This window comes from Phasianus colchicus, chromosome 2 (genome assembly GCF_987193195.1).
Source record: "Phasianus colchicus chromosome 2, bPhaCol1.hap1.1, whole genome shotgun sequence".
In the NCBI taxonomy this organism is placed as follows: domain Eukaryota; kingdom Metazoa; phylum Chordata; class Aves; order Galliformes; family Phasianidae; genus Phasianus; species Phasianus colchicus.
In genome coordinates this window covers 75681849-75695072 of record NC_143437.1, presented here as the reverse complement: position 1 = coordinate 75695072, position 13224 = coordinate 75681849, and the positions used below count along the sequence as shown (strand labels likewise).

Here is a 13224-nt window from a genome sequence, read left to right as displayed (position 1 = left end):
CATACACTCCATTAAAAAAAATCCATACTGTCTCATTACATGAAAACTGCTGCAAAATGACTTCAAAGGAAAAAAAAAACAACAACAAACCATTCTTCTAAATAAATATTTTAGTGGCAAGAAATGTTTTCTGAAAGAGGACTCAAATCCCTGGAAAGTAATGCAATCCTAGGCCTTACTGGAAAGAAAGACGTCTTCCCATATTTTTGGTATTATGAGGAAATCGGCCATTTACAAAAGTAAACATTTAACAGGAAATAAGTAAATAAATAAAAGATACTGAGAGTGGAGTATTGAAAGTGTTGAATAATGCAGTAAGGTTGCAGCCATGGGAAAAGATAGGGAGGAAGAACTAACTGGTACACTGAATATTAATATTACTGACTGAAATTAAGCTGTATTCAATCAGCAACAGCGGAGGCTCTGAAGCATCCAACTGTACAATTTCCTGATGAACACAATATATGATGCAGTTTTATATATCTTTGAGAACCAGCTGTACTTCACAGTGCTGACTGCCTTTACTATACAATGGCAGAAACCAGATAAATTCAGGTTAGATAGGACTTCCACCAACCCATCTAGTCCAAACTCTTGCTCAAGGCAATTCAAGGATGAGCCAGGCTGCTCAAGGTCTTTTCCAATTAAATTCTGAAAATCTCCACCTCACAATCTCTCTGGGCAACCTGCTACTGCTGTGCCCAAACAACCTCACTCTGACATTGTTTCCCACATATCCAACTGGAATTTTTCCTCTTCTGCTTCACTGTGCAGATCTGAGATGTCTGTTCACCTGTTTTTTTCTGAAACCTCACTTGAAGTGATAGAAGACAGCAATTCAACCACCCTATTGTCTTCTCTTCTTCAGACCAATCAGACCCACCTTCTTTAGCCTTTCCAAATACAGCAGATGACTGATCCTTCCTCACAACCCCTGCCTCTTGCACTGAGGATGCCAGAGCAGCATTCAGTTGTGGTCTTAAAAATGCCTGATGTGACAGCTAGGCTGTAGCTAACACACGCCAGGCTATGGTTGATCTTTAACTTTGTTTGCTGCCAGGACCCTAAGGCCCTTTCCTGGAGAGCTGCTGCATGGAAAGGCCAGGGAGATCTCTGTCCCAATAGCAAAACCAGCATCTCGCTTCTCTTAAATTTCATGAGCTTCCTTTGTCAGCACTTGTTTTTCTAAGCTTTTAGAGAAATGAGGCATTATCATACTAATTTTCTGTGACTAGGAAAGAAATCACAAGAAATAGAAGGCTTTAAAATTTGCAATGTGTTCAATTTTTACAATACTCATTAAAAGCACTTGATTTTTTTTTTCTTAAACAGTTGATATAGAAGTAAATAGAAAGCTTAAAAATATATAATCTACAATCAATTCATTATTATTTTAACCTTTCCAGAAGTCTTAAATTATCCTATGCTTAGCAAGAAAAAACTTGGATTGATTTTCTAAAAAAACGACTACAAGCTGATGTAACAAAAGACGTCCAAAAAAAACAACAACCCGACAGTCCAAAACAAAGCATCAATTATTCTATCTTACTGGCAGTAACAACAGAAAACTGCAGAGGTAATCTTCTTAATTCTGTGAACTTCTATGGAACACTCCAGACTTCAGAAAGAACAAATTTGTTAACTGAATTCATGGGCATAATCATGAGAAAAAGCAAAACGGGGACTGTCTGATCCAGGAGAACACAGTGAATTTGTAAAATTATAGCTCATTAACATTTTGTTCTTATGGACAACAACTGTGGCAGCATACAAAATCACCACTTCATTTTCACAATGCTCATGCAGATTTCTTAGTTGGTATTCTTTCTCTGTTTACATCACCAGTTCCCAAGCTTACTGTTAGTTAATATTTTTTACTATGTTGCAATGCATATAGAGAGAGTAAATGTGCCCACTGTATGCTGGCATTTGTGCGTACTATAAACACACACACAAAGTATATTAATTTACATTATTAGCGTCTATCATTCCCAGGTGGGACTTAGGACTCTACACAGGGACTAGAAGAACACACAGGACTCCTAACCCCTAACCATTAGCATCTACCTTTGAGAAAAGCTGCCAGCACAGAATGTCAAGATGTAGTGAAGTGAAAGAAGGTACAGAGACTTTTTGTTTCTTAATTAACTTTCTTAGTAATAGTTCAAAAGGAGCCTCTTTTCAAAAGGCAGCTAAATTTGCTACCTTTAACAAACACAGAACTTAGAAATCAGTAGAGGATGATTTCTTGCCAGCACCTTACAACATTTTCTAACTTTCAATTAGTTCAGTGAACTCTCTTCTCCAGCACCTCCCTCATCTTCATAGCTACCAACTGAGCACTTAGGGCAGTTTGCTACTTTCTGGTTTTTCTTACTGCTGTCACTAGTCCAGAATTTTGTTAATGAATACATTCACATTATTGCTTAAGAGACCAAGTCAAAGGAAAGAAGACAGTGAGATGCATTATCACTCCAGGTTCTGTGGGGATCACTCCAAATGCTAACCTGCCCTCCTGAAAATTCTATTGCTGCAGAGAATTAACTTGCATTTCTAAGGACAGCAAACACAGCCCAAAATCCTGTATCAGATAACTTTTCATATATCCCACAGCAGTCTTATGAGGAGTGGCAAAGGGAACTGGGATTTTTTGTCTGGAGAAGAGGAGATTCAGGGGAGACCTTATTGCTCTCTGCAACTACCTGAAGGAAAGTTGTGGTGAGGTGGGAGTCAGCTTCTTCTCCCACATAACTAGCAACAGGACTAGAGGGAATGGCGTCAAGTTGCACCAAGGGAGGTTCAGGTTGGATGTCAGAAAAAACTCCAAAGTTTTTCAAGAGATACTGGAAAGGGCTGCCCAGAAAGGTAGTGGAATTACTGCCCCTGGAGGTGTTCTGTTCAGATGTTGTACTGAGGGACATGGTTTAATGGGAAATACTAGTGACAGGAGAATCATAGAAACACAGAATCACAAGGTTGGAAACGACCTGTAAGATCATCCAGTCCAACCGTCTTCTCATTACCATTGCTACCACAAACTAAACCACTCGTCTCCAAGCCTACAGCGCTGCTATGAGGTTGGTGTGGCCAAAGTGCAGGACCCGGCACTTGGCCTTGTTGAACTTCATCCCATTCACCTCAGCCCAGAGATCCAGCTTATCTAGATCCCTCTGAAGGGCCTCCCTAGCCTCAGGCAGATCCACACCACCTCCCAGCTTGGTGTCATCTGCAAACTTACTGAGGGTACACTCTATCCCTTATCTGGGTCATCAGTAAAGATATTAAACAAGATGGGCCCCAGTACCAACCTCTGGGGGACACCACTTGAAACAGGTCGCCAGCTGGACTTAACTCTATTAACCACTACCTGTTGGACATGGCCCTCTAGTCAGCTCCTTACCCAAAGAAGGGCATACCTGTCCAGACCACGGGCAGCCAGCTTCCGCAGGAGAATATGTGAGAAAACTGTGAGAATACTGTGAAGACAGTTGGATTGCATGATCTGGGAGGTCTTTTCCAACCTTGGTGATTCTACGATTCTATGAGAGTACCTTGCAGAATAAAACTAAGATGTTGAATTTGACACAGCCCTTTATGTAAAATCTGTGCAGAGGAGAGGATTGAGCAGAAAAGGAGGACGGGTTCAGGCACCAGAAGGCATGATCTCAACAATATAGGAAATCCCATGAGGAAACTGCACATCACCTTTTTGTACCAATAAACATGAGGAACAAAGCTTCTCACTGAGAAATTCACTTCAGATTTCCTGATTATCAGTCCTACTTTTTAAGTGTTGGTGTTCCCATTTATAGACTTCTGCATAACACACAAATATACGATGTTGCTGAGAAAGAAACAAAATAAGGAAGAAAGAATTCCTTGGCTTCTCAACTTGCAACAATGCCAACTCCAGCAATGCTTAGAGTGAGTTCCCTTTCCATCAAGAGAATGTGAAAAAAAAACTGCTGTAGTGTCCCACAAAACCCTATGAAATATTAGAGCCACCAGTTCTGTTTGGATACTATTAACAGTAATAAATATGTATTAATATTTATTATATTTATTAATATTTATGACTATCCTAAAGATATAGTTTGAATTAAAGTAGAAGATGGCACAGTTTTATCATAGGTGTTTTGATTCAGAATGACTATGTTTAATGAAACATAGCAACTCAGATTATCAGTTTTACCTTCCTCTTTCAGAATCATTGAATCATATAATTGTTATACTCCTTAACACTGCCTGTTCCTAGTGGAAGCTGAATGTTCAGTTTTCAGAATAAAATTACTTCTGTCAGGGAAAACCCTTTTGATCTTTACTATTACTTTGCTATAGTTTAAAAAATCATTTTCTCCCATCAATATACCCCTCATTGCCCATGCTAATTCTGCTAATATATTTGGAGATGAAACAATCTTTCTCTTACACTGCATCTTGTAAGGTAAGCAAAGAACTTACCACTATTTTGTTTTATTTTACATGCCTTTGCTCAACCCAGTAACTGTCACTTTCAGTTTGAAATAATTTGTCTTCAGTGTGATCAACCAGAACCATCCACAGACTGGTAAAAGCTTCCTTTTCCTCAGGAATGTATTTCTCCAGAGGTTCTAGGGCTGTGTCTGCCTTTTTCATGGTTGCACCCAACCCATTTCTCCTACAAACACTGTTGTTTTTTTTCTGAGACACATCACCATTAAATAAGGAAGCTTCAGAAGATGGCAGATGTGCTTGTTTCTGTGCCTGCACATTTGAGCTTTTGTTATGTTCTGTCCTATTTTATAACCTACAGCCAAAGCTCAGTCAGTCTTTCCTGTGCTGGTTCTCTTTCATCTTTTTCCTGCCATCGAACTGTCATCGTCAGTACATAAATCCTCAACCACAGTAAAATCATCAATAAAACTATTAATATTAACTAAGCATCTTCTCAAGATTGGTCGTGGAGCAGCTCCACCAGCACTGTGCTGCCAACCCAACAGAACACCATGCTCCAGGAACCCCCTAATCACTGAAAACAATGGTTAAACTGTATTGACATTTTCTGGATAATGATGTCAAGAGAACTGCAAAGATACTACCAGGTAAGCCACTATTTTCTTCATGCTGAAGGCATGATATCCCTATGTTTTACTCAGTTGCATTTCTTTTCACATAAACAGGACAAGAAATACAAAGAGGAGATCAGCAGCAGAAGCAACACTCAGTTTATGTCTTCACTAGCTGTACTCACAAAAGCAAGAATCTCTGTTAATATTTAGGAAAGTCCAACAAGTAGAGCTTTGTGTAACTGGAGCACCAGTATGCTGTTTCTGCCTGTCAGCAGGGACAGAAAGAAATGTTTTACATGTATTTTGCAGAAAGACCATACATAGTGCATTGATGATGGGAGATAAATCAGGATAGCAATTGAGTGGATGGAGAAAGTTGGACCAACCCTGCTCTTAAGCTGCAAAGACTCTGAAGAGCTGTATTCAAACAATGAGCTCCATGACTGTACTTTGTGATCAGATGAGAGAGCAGCAGACATTCAGCTTTGAGATCACCAATTGGTAGTAGGTGTCATTATCATCCAGGAAGAAAGACATGCCAGCTTCAGTGAAAAAGCTACCAGCTTCTTATAACTTAAGTAGTGGTCTACAAAAAGCATTTCTTTCACCAATTCATGTTTTTGCGCTCTCTTTTTCAAAAACACTACTTTTGTAAACTGTGGCCATTTCCTTCAGTAATCACTTGCAGAGATTTATCTTGCTGGAGGAGTCATAAGTGAGGTCCAACCTGCTTCTTAGACATGATTTCATCCCCTATGTCTTGAGAAGGGCCAACCGGCCCATAAATTCTCTGATAAGCTGAATGCATTTCACAGAATCACAGAATCGTAGGGGTTGGAAGGGACCTCCAGAGATCATCGAGTCCAACCCCCCTGCCAAAGCAGGATCCCTACACCAGGTCGCACAGGTAGGCGTCCAGGCGGGTCTTGAATATCTCCAGAGAAGGAGACTCCACAACCTCCTTGGGCAGCCTGTTCCAGTGCTCCGTCACCCTCACCATAAAGAAGTTCTTGTGCACATTTGTGCAGAACTTCCTATGCTCCAGTTTCTGGCCATTTCCCCTTGTCCTGTCTCCGCACACTGCTGAAAAGAGTCTGGCCTCGCCACTTTGCTCCCCACACCTTAGATATTTATAGACCTGGATCAAGTCCCCTCTCAGTCTTCTCTTCTCAAGGCTAAACAGACCCAGTTCACTTAGCCTTTCTTCATAGGGGAGATGCTCCAGGCCCTTCACCATCTTTGTGGCTCTCCACTGGACTCTTTCCAAGAGATCCCTGTCTTTTTTGTACTGGGGAGCCCAGAACTGGACACAGTACTCCAGATGAGGCCTTACCAGGGCAGAGTAGAGGGGGAGGATCACCTCCCTGGACCTGCTGGCCATGCTCTTTTTAATGCACCCCAGAGTGCCATTGGCTTTTTTGGCCACAAGGGCACACTGCTGGCTCATGGCCAACTTGTTGTCCACCAGGACACCCAGGTCCCTCTCCACAGAGCTCCTCTCCAGCAGGTCATCCCCCAACCTGTACCGGTGCGTGCAATTATTCCTCCCTAGGTGCAAGACTCTACACTTGCTTTTGTTAAACCTCATCTGGTTTCTTACTGCCCAGCTCTCCAGCCTGTCCAGGTCTCGCTGAATGGCAGCACAGCTTTCGGGTGTGTCAGCCAATCCTCCCAACTTCGTATCATCAGCAAACTTGCTGAGGGTGGCCACTACCCCCTCATCAAGGTCATTGATGAAGATGTTGAACAAGACAGGACCCAGCACCGACCCCTGGGGAACACCGCTAGTTACAGGTCTCCAAAAATTTCTAAAAGTAAAAGTGGGTAGATTTGTATCCGGAGGGTCTACTGGTTTAGATGTGATCAGTGAAATTATTCTGGGGCAATTACCCACTACAGGGCCTCTGCCTGGTAGGACTCTGCTCTGCTTCCTCATGTTCTAAGTTAAAAGCATATTTGCTGAGGGAAAATAACACAGTTGGACAAATAATAGCTTAGAATCAAAGTGCAGTCCCGGAGTGTGGGCGGTAAGTTTAGCAACCTCAGCAATCAGCAATACTGTTCTCAGGTTTAATAAAATCACAGGTAATGGCTACAGAGCTGCAGATCAGAGTACAGAGCTTGATTTTTGCTCAACAGAAAGACTGCTTTAACCACAGCAGCAAATTCCTCATAAGCAAACTTTAAACTTTCAGGAATTTTCCACTGCGCATACAGCATAGAAACAAAATAGTAAGAACACTATTTCCAAAGTACTCTTTCCAAAGTACTCTTGTAATCATTAAGTATATTCTATTAAATAGAACAATTCTATTTTGAACAAAGTAGTATTTATTATGCAACTTTTTAATAGCTACTCTTAAAATACTAAAAATAAAAGGGCAGTAATTAATCTTTATTTAAATGGTAATTAAATGTGTTAAGAACACAACATGAAACTAGTCATTAGCGCTACAGTAAAGGCTGTCAGAAGCTTCATTACTGATTAATAATGGAGAACACAATGTACTGAACAGCCTCCCCTCATCCTAGAAGCAACTAGGAACTGATCTACAAAAACTTTCAATCCTAATAAATTGATGAAACAATATCACGGAATTTATAATTACAGGTTAGAGCATAACTAAGCTTTTGTTTTGACCTCACTGAACAAATTCTGTTTCAAAAGCAACAGATCATGTATGTAATGAAGACTTCTCATTCTGGAAACAGGCTTAAAACACTTTGCAGGTGGCTGTTATGTATGCTGAACAATGAAATTAGTAGCTTCTATTAAACACAACATTTGCATGATATATTTTCTTGCTTAACTTCATTCTTACCAAAAGAATACAAACAATAGCCAATGAAAATAGATTTAACAAAGTCTGCCAGCCAACTAATGTCAAGACTTTATTTTACTGATCAAGACAGTCGCACCTACACAAAACTTCATAAAATCTGTTTTTCTAAGAGATATTTAATAAACATAACCACTTAAGATCCAAAGAAAGGTGGAAATCATAAATGCAGACATATATGACAGCAACTACCAAGATAGCTACTTAAATGGTTAAAGGTTAAAAAAAGTAAGCAAATGTATTGTGAAACTGTTCTATAACACCTTTGAACCAATGCTATATTTAAGCAGTAAATTAAAATAATTTAATTTAGAAACAAAAAACAATTATAAGAACTACCCTACATGAAATCAATTCCTTCAACACATCGTTAAAGAGCAGTCCTGTGGAAATAAAGCGAGACTTCATTGCTGAAGCGTATTTGACTTTCAAATCACTAATTCATCACCAGCTAACCAGAATAGCCATCATTTTTATGAGCTACTGAGCATACCGAAACTCACTGTTAGTCCAGAACAAGAGCGATCATAAACTTACTGCAGTAACTTAAAGATTCTGCATCCTGAACTCTGTTCAAAGTGGCAACACACAAAATCTTTAACATCTATGAACAGGTACAGAATATTAAATTACTGGAGAAGAAAAATTCGACGCAGGTCCCTCTAGCCAGGAAAACACTCTTTTTTCCATTTCTTCTAATCTAACCACTAGCAGATACAGAGTTCAAAAACTTCAGGAGAGAATGTTTCTCATTCCTTTTGTATAATGAAGCACAGAGATCAAACATCTATCAAGCACTACCACTGACATCAGTGAAAGCAAGACAGGAGGAGGAAGATAGGTAATTTCAGTTAATCTTACCAGTTCATCTATGTCTCAGAAACATTATAAATATTAATATATATAAATATTAATGAATTACTGCATATGAGGAAGAAAGACATAGAATAATAATCTCGAGAAGAGACATCAGTATTGCAGAATCTTTTCCCAGACTTGCCATCCACAGTCTTCATCATCAAAGACACTGCACAATCACCGTCCTGTATAGTTCTGGAAAATCAAAACTTGTTTGCTATTGCAAATGTACACTTTGATAAGGAGCTTTTCTCTGCAGTTTTTTAAATGTACATAAATTGAAACATGAATTTATGAGGACTAACGTGGCAGTTTATATGTTTATTATGAATATTTCAAAGACCTGATAACATTCCTATTCATCCTACTGAAAGCGCACTAAAAATGCATTAGAAGTAATGCTGTAAAATAATGGCTCACTTTGAGTAATAAATCTTTACTGACAGAGGAATGTAGTGGTTTGGGGCATTCCTTAATGCACATGTTTGGCAAGTAATGCCATATCTTAAAAGAAGACCTCAACAGTTCGGATCTTTGCAAGTGGGTCATTTATGTAACAAGAGAGACCAATTTATCACATATCTAAACTAAAAAGGTTACCAAGATTCTGCCTTATATATGTTCCATGACAAAGTTTGGTTCACAGTTCCTTTAACTGATGAGATCATTAGCAGCAGTGTGCCAACAGTTCCAGAAGACTATGGCATACCTTCAGAATACATAAATTTTCTTTAGCAATACCAGTTCTTAATGTGAATCATTACTCCTTGCTATTGGTGCTGAAGATCTCTAAGAAGTTGCATCAATTCCTCTGCTGTCAGGCAGCTGACATTTTCTAGGAATCTCCAGGGGATCAGATAGGAGTCTCAATTTAAAAAGTTTATTGTTCTTGTTAACTGTGCATCATTTCCTAATTGAGAACCACGGAAGAGATTACTCTGAGACAAAGGAGCTTGCTACTTCAAGATTACCTTTATTTCTAAAAAAGAAACTAAGCAGTGGTGTGCAAATATATGCCCATATATACACCTATAGCTCCAGAAATAAGCATTATTTTTGAGAGATTACAGCCATGTGGAGTTAGCTATTTAAATATGCCTATATATAATCTACACTCATTTAGTGGATAATAAGGTTTGTTTTCCCTAGGTGGTAACTGAAAGTTATTTCGAATATCCAGACTGCCAATTCTTTGGCAAATTTAACATTTAAAATGAGAGCACAGCAGCAATATAAACTAGAAGGTCTAATATTAGCATATTCAAATTAAATTTACATCAGATATTTATCAAGCACTGTACCACATATACACTATGAACAGCAAATATTAAGGAAAACATTACTGTACGTATATCTTGAACACTGAGCCAATCTCTACATTATAGGAGGCAAGAGTAAAAATGCAAGAGGATATAACAGGTGTAAAGAGTGTTCAGTGGAGATACTGAATGCTTGGATACATGGAGCAATTAAATAGATTAACTCTTTGTAGCTCGGCATATGCAAGATTGGTATTATATGAAAGTGGATAAAGTTGTGAATAGAGAATGACTGCTCACCCTCTACTGATGTAAGGGTGAAAAAAAATCAAATTATTAGGCAATGGGTTTAAAAGAAACAAAATAATACTATGACTCATGGTGATAGTAAGGCTTTGTATGCTGGAAATTTAGTGGATAATCACTAAAGAATGTTCAGAGAGGAAGGTCCAAAGAACCTGCACAAACATGCAGCTGCAACTTGCAGCAGCAAAGCCCGTGAATGCAAAGCACAGGAAATTGAATGCATACTTTGTATTTGTTCTGTTATTGCACTCAGTCCTGCAGTTTGATCCTGTCCCATGCACAACACTCATTTTTCAGTGGAAGGATGAAAATTTTCCATTGCTGTCTGGCAGTACAGGCTCTGCCTCCTCTCCTCAGGCTAGCAATCAGATGTGCATAGTAACCAGAAATGAAATGCAGCCAAATCTTGGAGTACACCTACCATCAGTCATTCAAGGCAAGGTTAAGCTCCCTGATTATCCCTGGGAAAGGAAACTGAGGGAAGCATCTCCTAAAAGATAGCACTGAGTGGGGCCAGCTCTAATGCTCAGTAAAAACAAAATAATCATTAGGCCCCTTAGGCCTCTTCACACTCCTTAAATGTTTATAGAAATATAGGGTCTTATCAATAATACCAAGACCACAATAAAGAGATGGAACCTAATGGCAGCCTCCACACTGATGACAAAAATGACATACATCTCAAAGGAGGAGTGATCTTCACTGGGTGGGCAATTGCCATGTTACCCAGAGGCATTGTTTATAGAGGTGTAATTTATTAAAACAGATCATCCTCAATCATAAAGACAACAAGGAGATTACATTTAGTCTTGCAGACCATGTGAGTTCAGAATTCCAGGGTATCATTCTGTATTCCAGATATATGGTTTAGTAGCTTGTGGTAGCAATAGTAATGGGAGGACAGTTGGACTAGATGATCTTGTAGGTCCTTTCCAATCTTGTGATTCTATAATTCTATGATTCTTTATATGTTTGTACATTTTATTTACTTACACAAAGCATTTCAGGAGGCATGATTATGAATTGTTATCACCAAAAATATACAAGCTTTTTTGGGATGAAATTTCTTGCAATGCAAGGTATTGTGCCAGAAAGATCTTAAATTGTTTGATTATTAACCAAGCTGAATAATATATATATGTTGGTACTGGGAAGATGAAAAGCAAGTATCTGTTCTTTTGAAGCCATTTGAAAACAGTACAAAGGTTCTAGGTAGAAAAAGCAAGTATTTGCTAGGTACAGTTGGGAATACTGTTCTTTAGTAATATAATTAGGGATGGCGCAGCAACACATTTGAGTTTTAGAAATTAAGTTTCATTTTGATGTAAAACAAGAGTAAGGCTTTTAAAATTGAGAGAAAGAAGAAAATGAACACCCTGGAGGATTCAATGTTGCCAAGAGCGCAGATATATAATAATTACAGGTATCGTTCAGAACATTTCAGCATTCCAAAACAAACACTGCATTTCCACATCCCATTGTAAAGAATGACATGCTGATGTCTAGCTTTCTTTGTCCTAAGTGAAATCCCAATGACACTCACCAAAAATCAATGCATATATTTTTGTAAGACATTTTTGTTTGCAGGTGACATGATGATAACTAATTGGCAACTGATAATTAGAAATGTTAAACTACTATAGTTCAACTAAAATCAAAGAAACTGACATAAAAGACAAATGATTTTCCAGCAATTTATGATCTTTTAATAACAAATCCAGTAACTCCGGGAAAACAATCTGTGCTTTTTACTTCAGTATCTCCCTTGTCAAGGTTTACCTGAAGAATTACAGAGTTCTAAATATGGTTTTGTTTTGAAATGTCACTGATAAGGTAACCTAAAAAAAAAGAACATTTTGGTTCTGATAACTAAACCAGAATTAAAATTAATCAAAAGACTACTGGAAAAACTAAACTTCTTTGAAAAGTACGCAAATATAACTAGAAACAAACCCAGAATATTGCAAACAACAACAAAAAAATGCACTATTTCCAATTACTTTTGCTGGAATTGCATTGATACACTTTAAGTTTTCTAAATTGAGACTTGAAGCATTCAGAATAAAATACACAGAACTGAATTAGCTAAAAAAGCCTCTCCGCCCTACTTGTTAGTCCTACCTTAATCTGTGCAAAAGGTCTGTCAAAGTTTCCAACGTAAAGAAGACCAACATTCTGGGTGAGAAGCCTAAAAGAAAAGGAAAAAAATATTTTAAGCTTTACATCCATAAGCTTTTCGCATCTTCAACAGTTGTTACTGAACTCTAGCAAAGGGACCAGGCTTGTTGCAATGGCAAGAGCTACCTCTGCAAACACGATTACACAATCCTATGTGAACCAGTACAAAAACGAAAGATGTGCCGTGCATTGTACCATGTTCATTGATTGGTAGCTTGCTTTTTCTTGTCCAAAAAACCCTTCAACAGAATAATTTCACAGACTCCTTTGTGATGAATGTCACTCAATAAGACACAAAAATGGCAAGTGTCCCCCATTTCTATTTATTAGATACCTTAGACACAACAATACCGCCAGACGAATAAACACGCACCCAGAGCAGTAGGCTTAAGAGTCAACCAGATCAGGACAAATAAAAGCATTCACAGTGATATGAAAGCATCACTACTAGAAGAGAAATAATAGAGAATCTCTGTTATATTGTGTAATGGCTTTCTAAATAGAAAGTGTCAGACGTAGTTTGTGCTGATTGTTCTCTTCAACTTTTTAGGGTCATTATGTGTACTACCATGATTCAGAGGAATGGTAGGATAAGTTGACTCAAAGAAATGTTGGTGCTTCTGAATACGTTAGCCTGATTTCTGCAGTTATTGGACAAGTCAGAATTTTTACTACACCAGCTCCAAATACCCAAAGGAAGCAACTTTAAAGAACAGGGAAAAAAGACCACTGCTG

At 38.5% G+C, this 13224-nt stretch overlaps 1 protein-coding gene across 4 annotated transcripts in view; it reads right to left on the bottom strand.

Annotated features, from left to right (window-relative positions):
- RNGTT (RNA guanylyltransferase and 5'-phosphatase) overlaps positions 1 to 13224 on the bottom strand; it is a 188265-nt gene that overhangs the window by 23414 nt on the left and 151627 nt on the right. For 3 of the 4 annotated variants that reach the window (XM_031611103.2, XM_090136022.1, XM_031611104.2), the window contains one exon: positions 12433 to 12499. In XM_031611103.2, coding sequence (XP_031466963.2) covers positions 12433 to 12499 — 67 coding nt within the window. Of the gene's footprint in view, positions 1 to 11982; positions 12150 to 12432; positions 12500 to 13224 lie in introns of those variants that run through there. The other variant, XM_090136023.1, reaches the window with a different exon arrangement.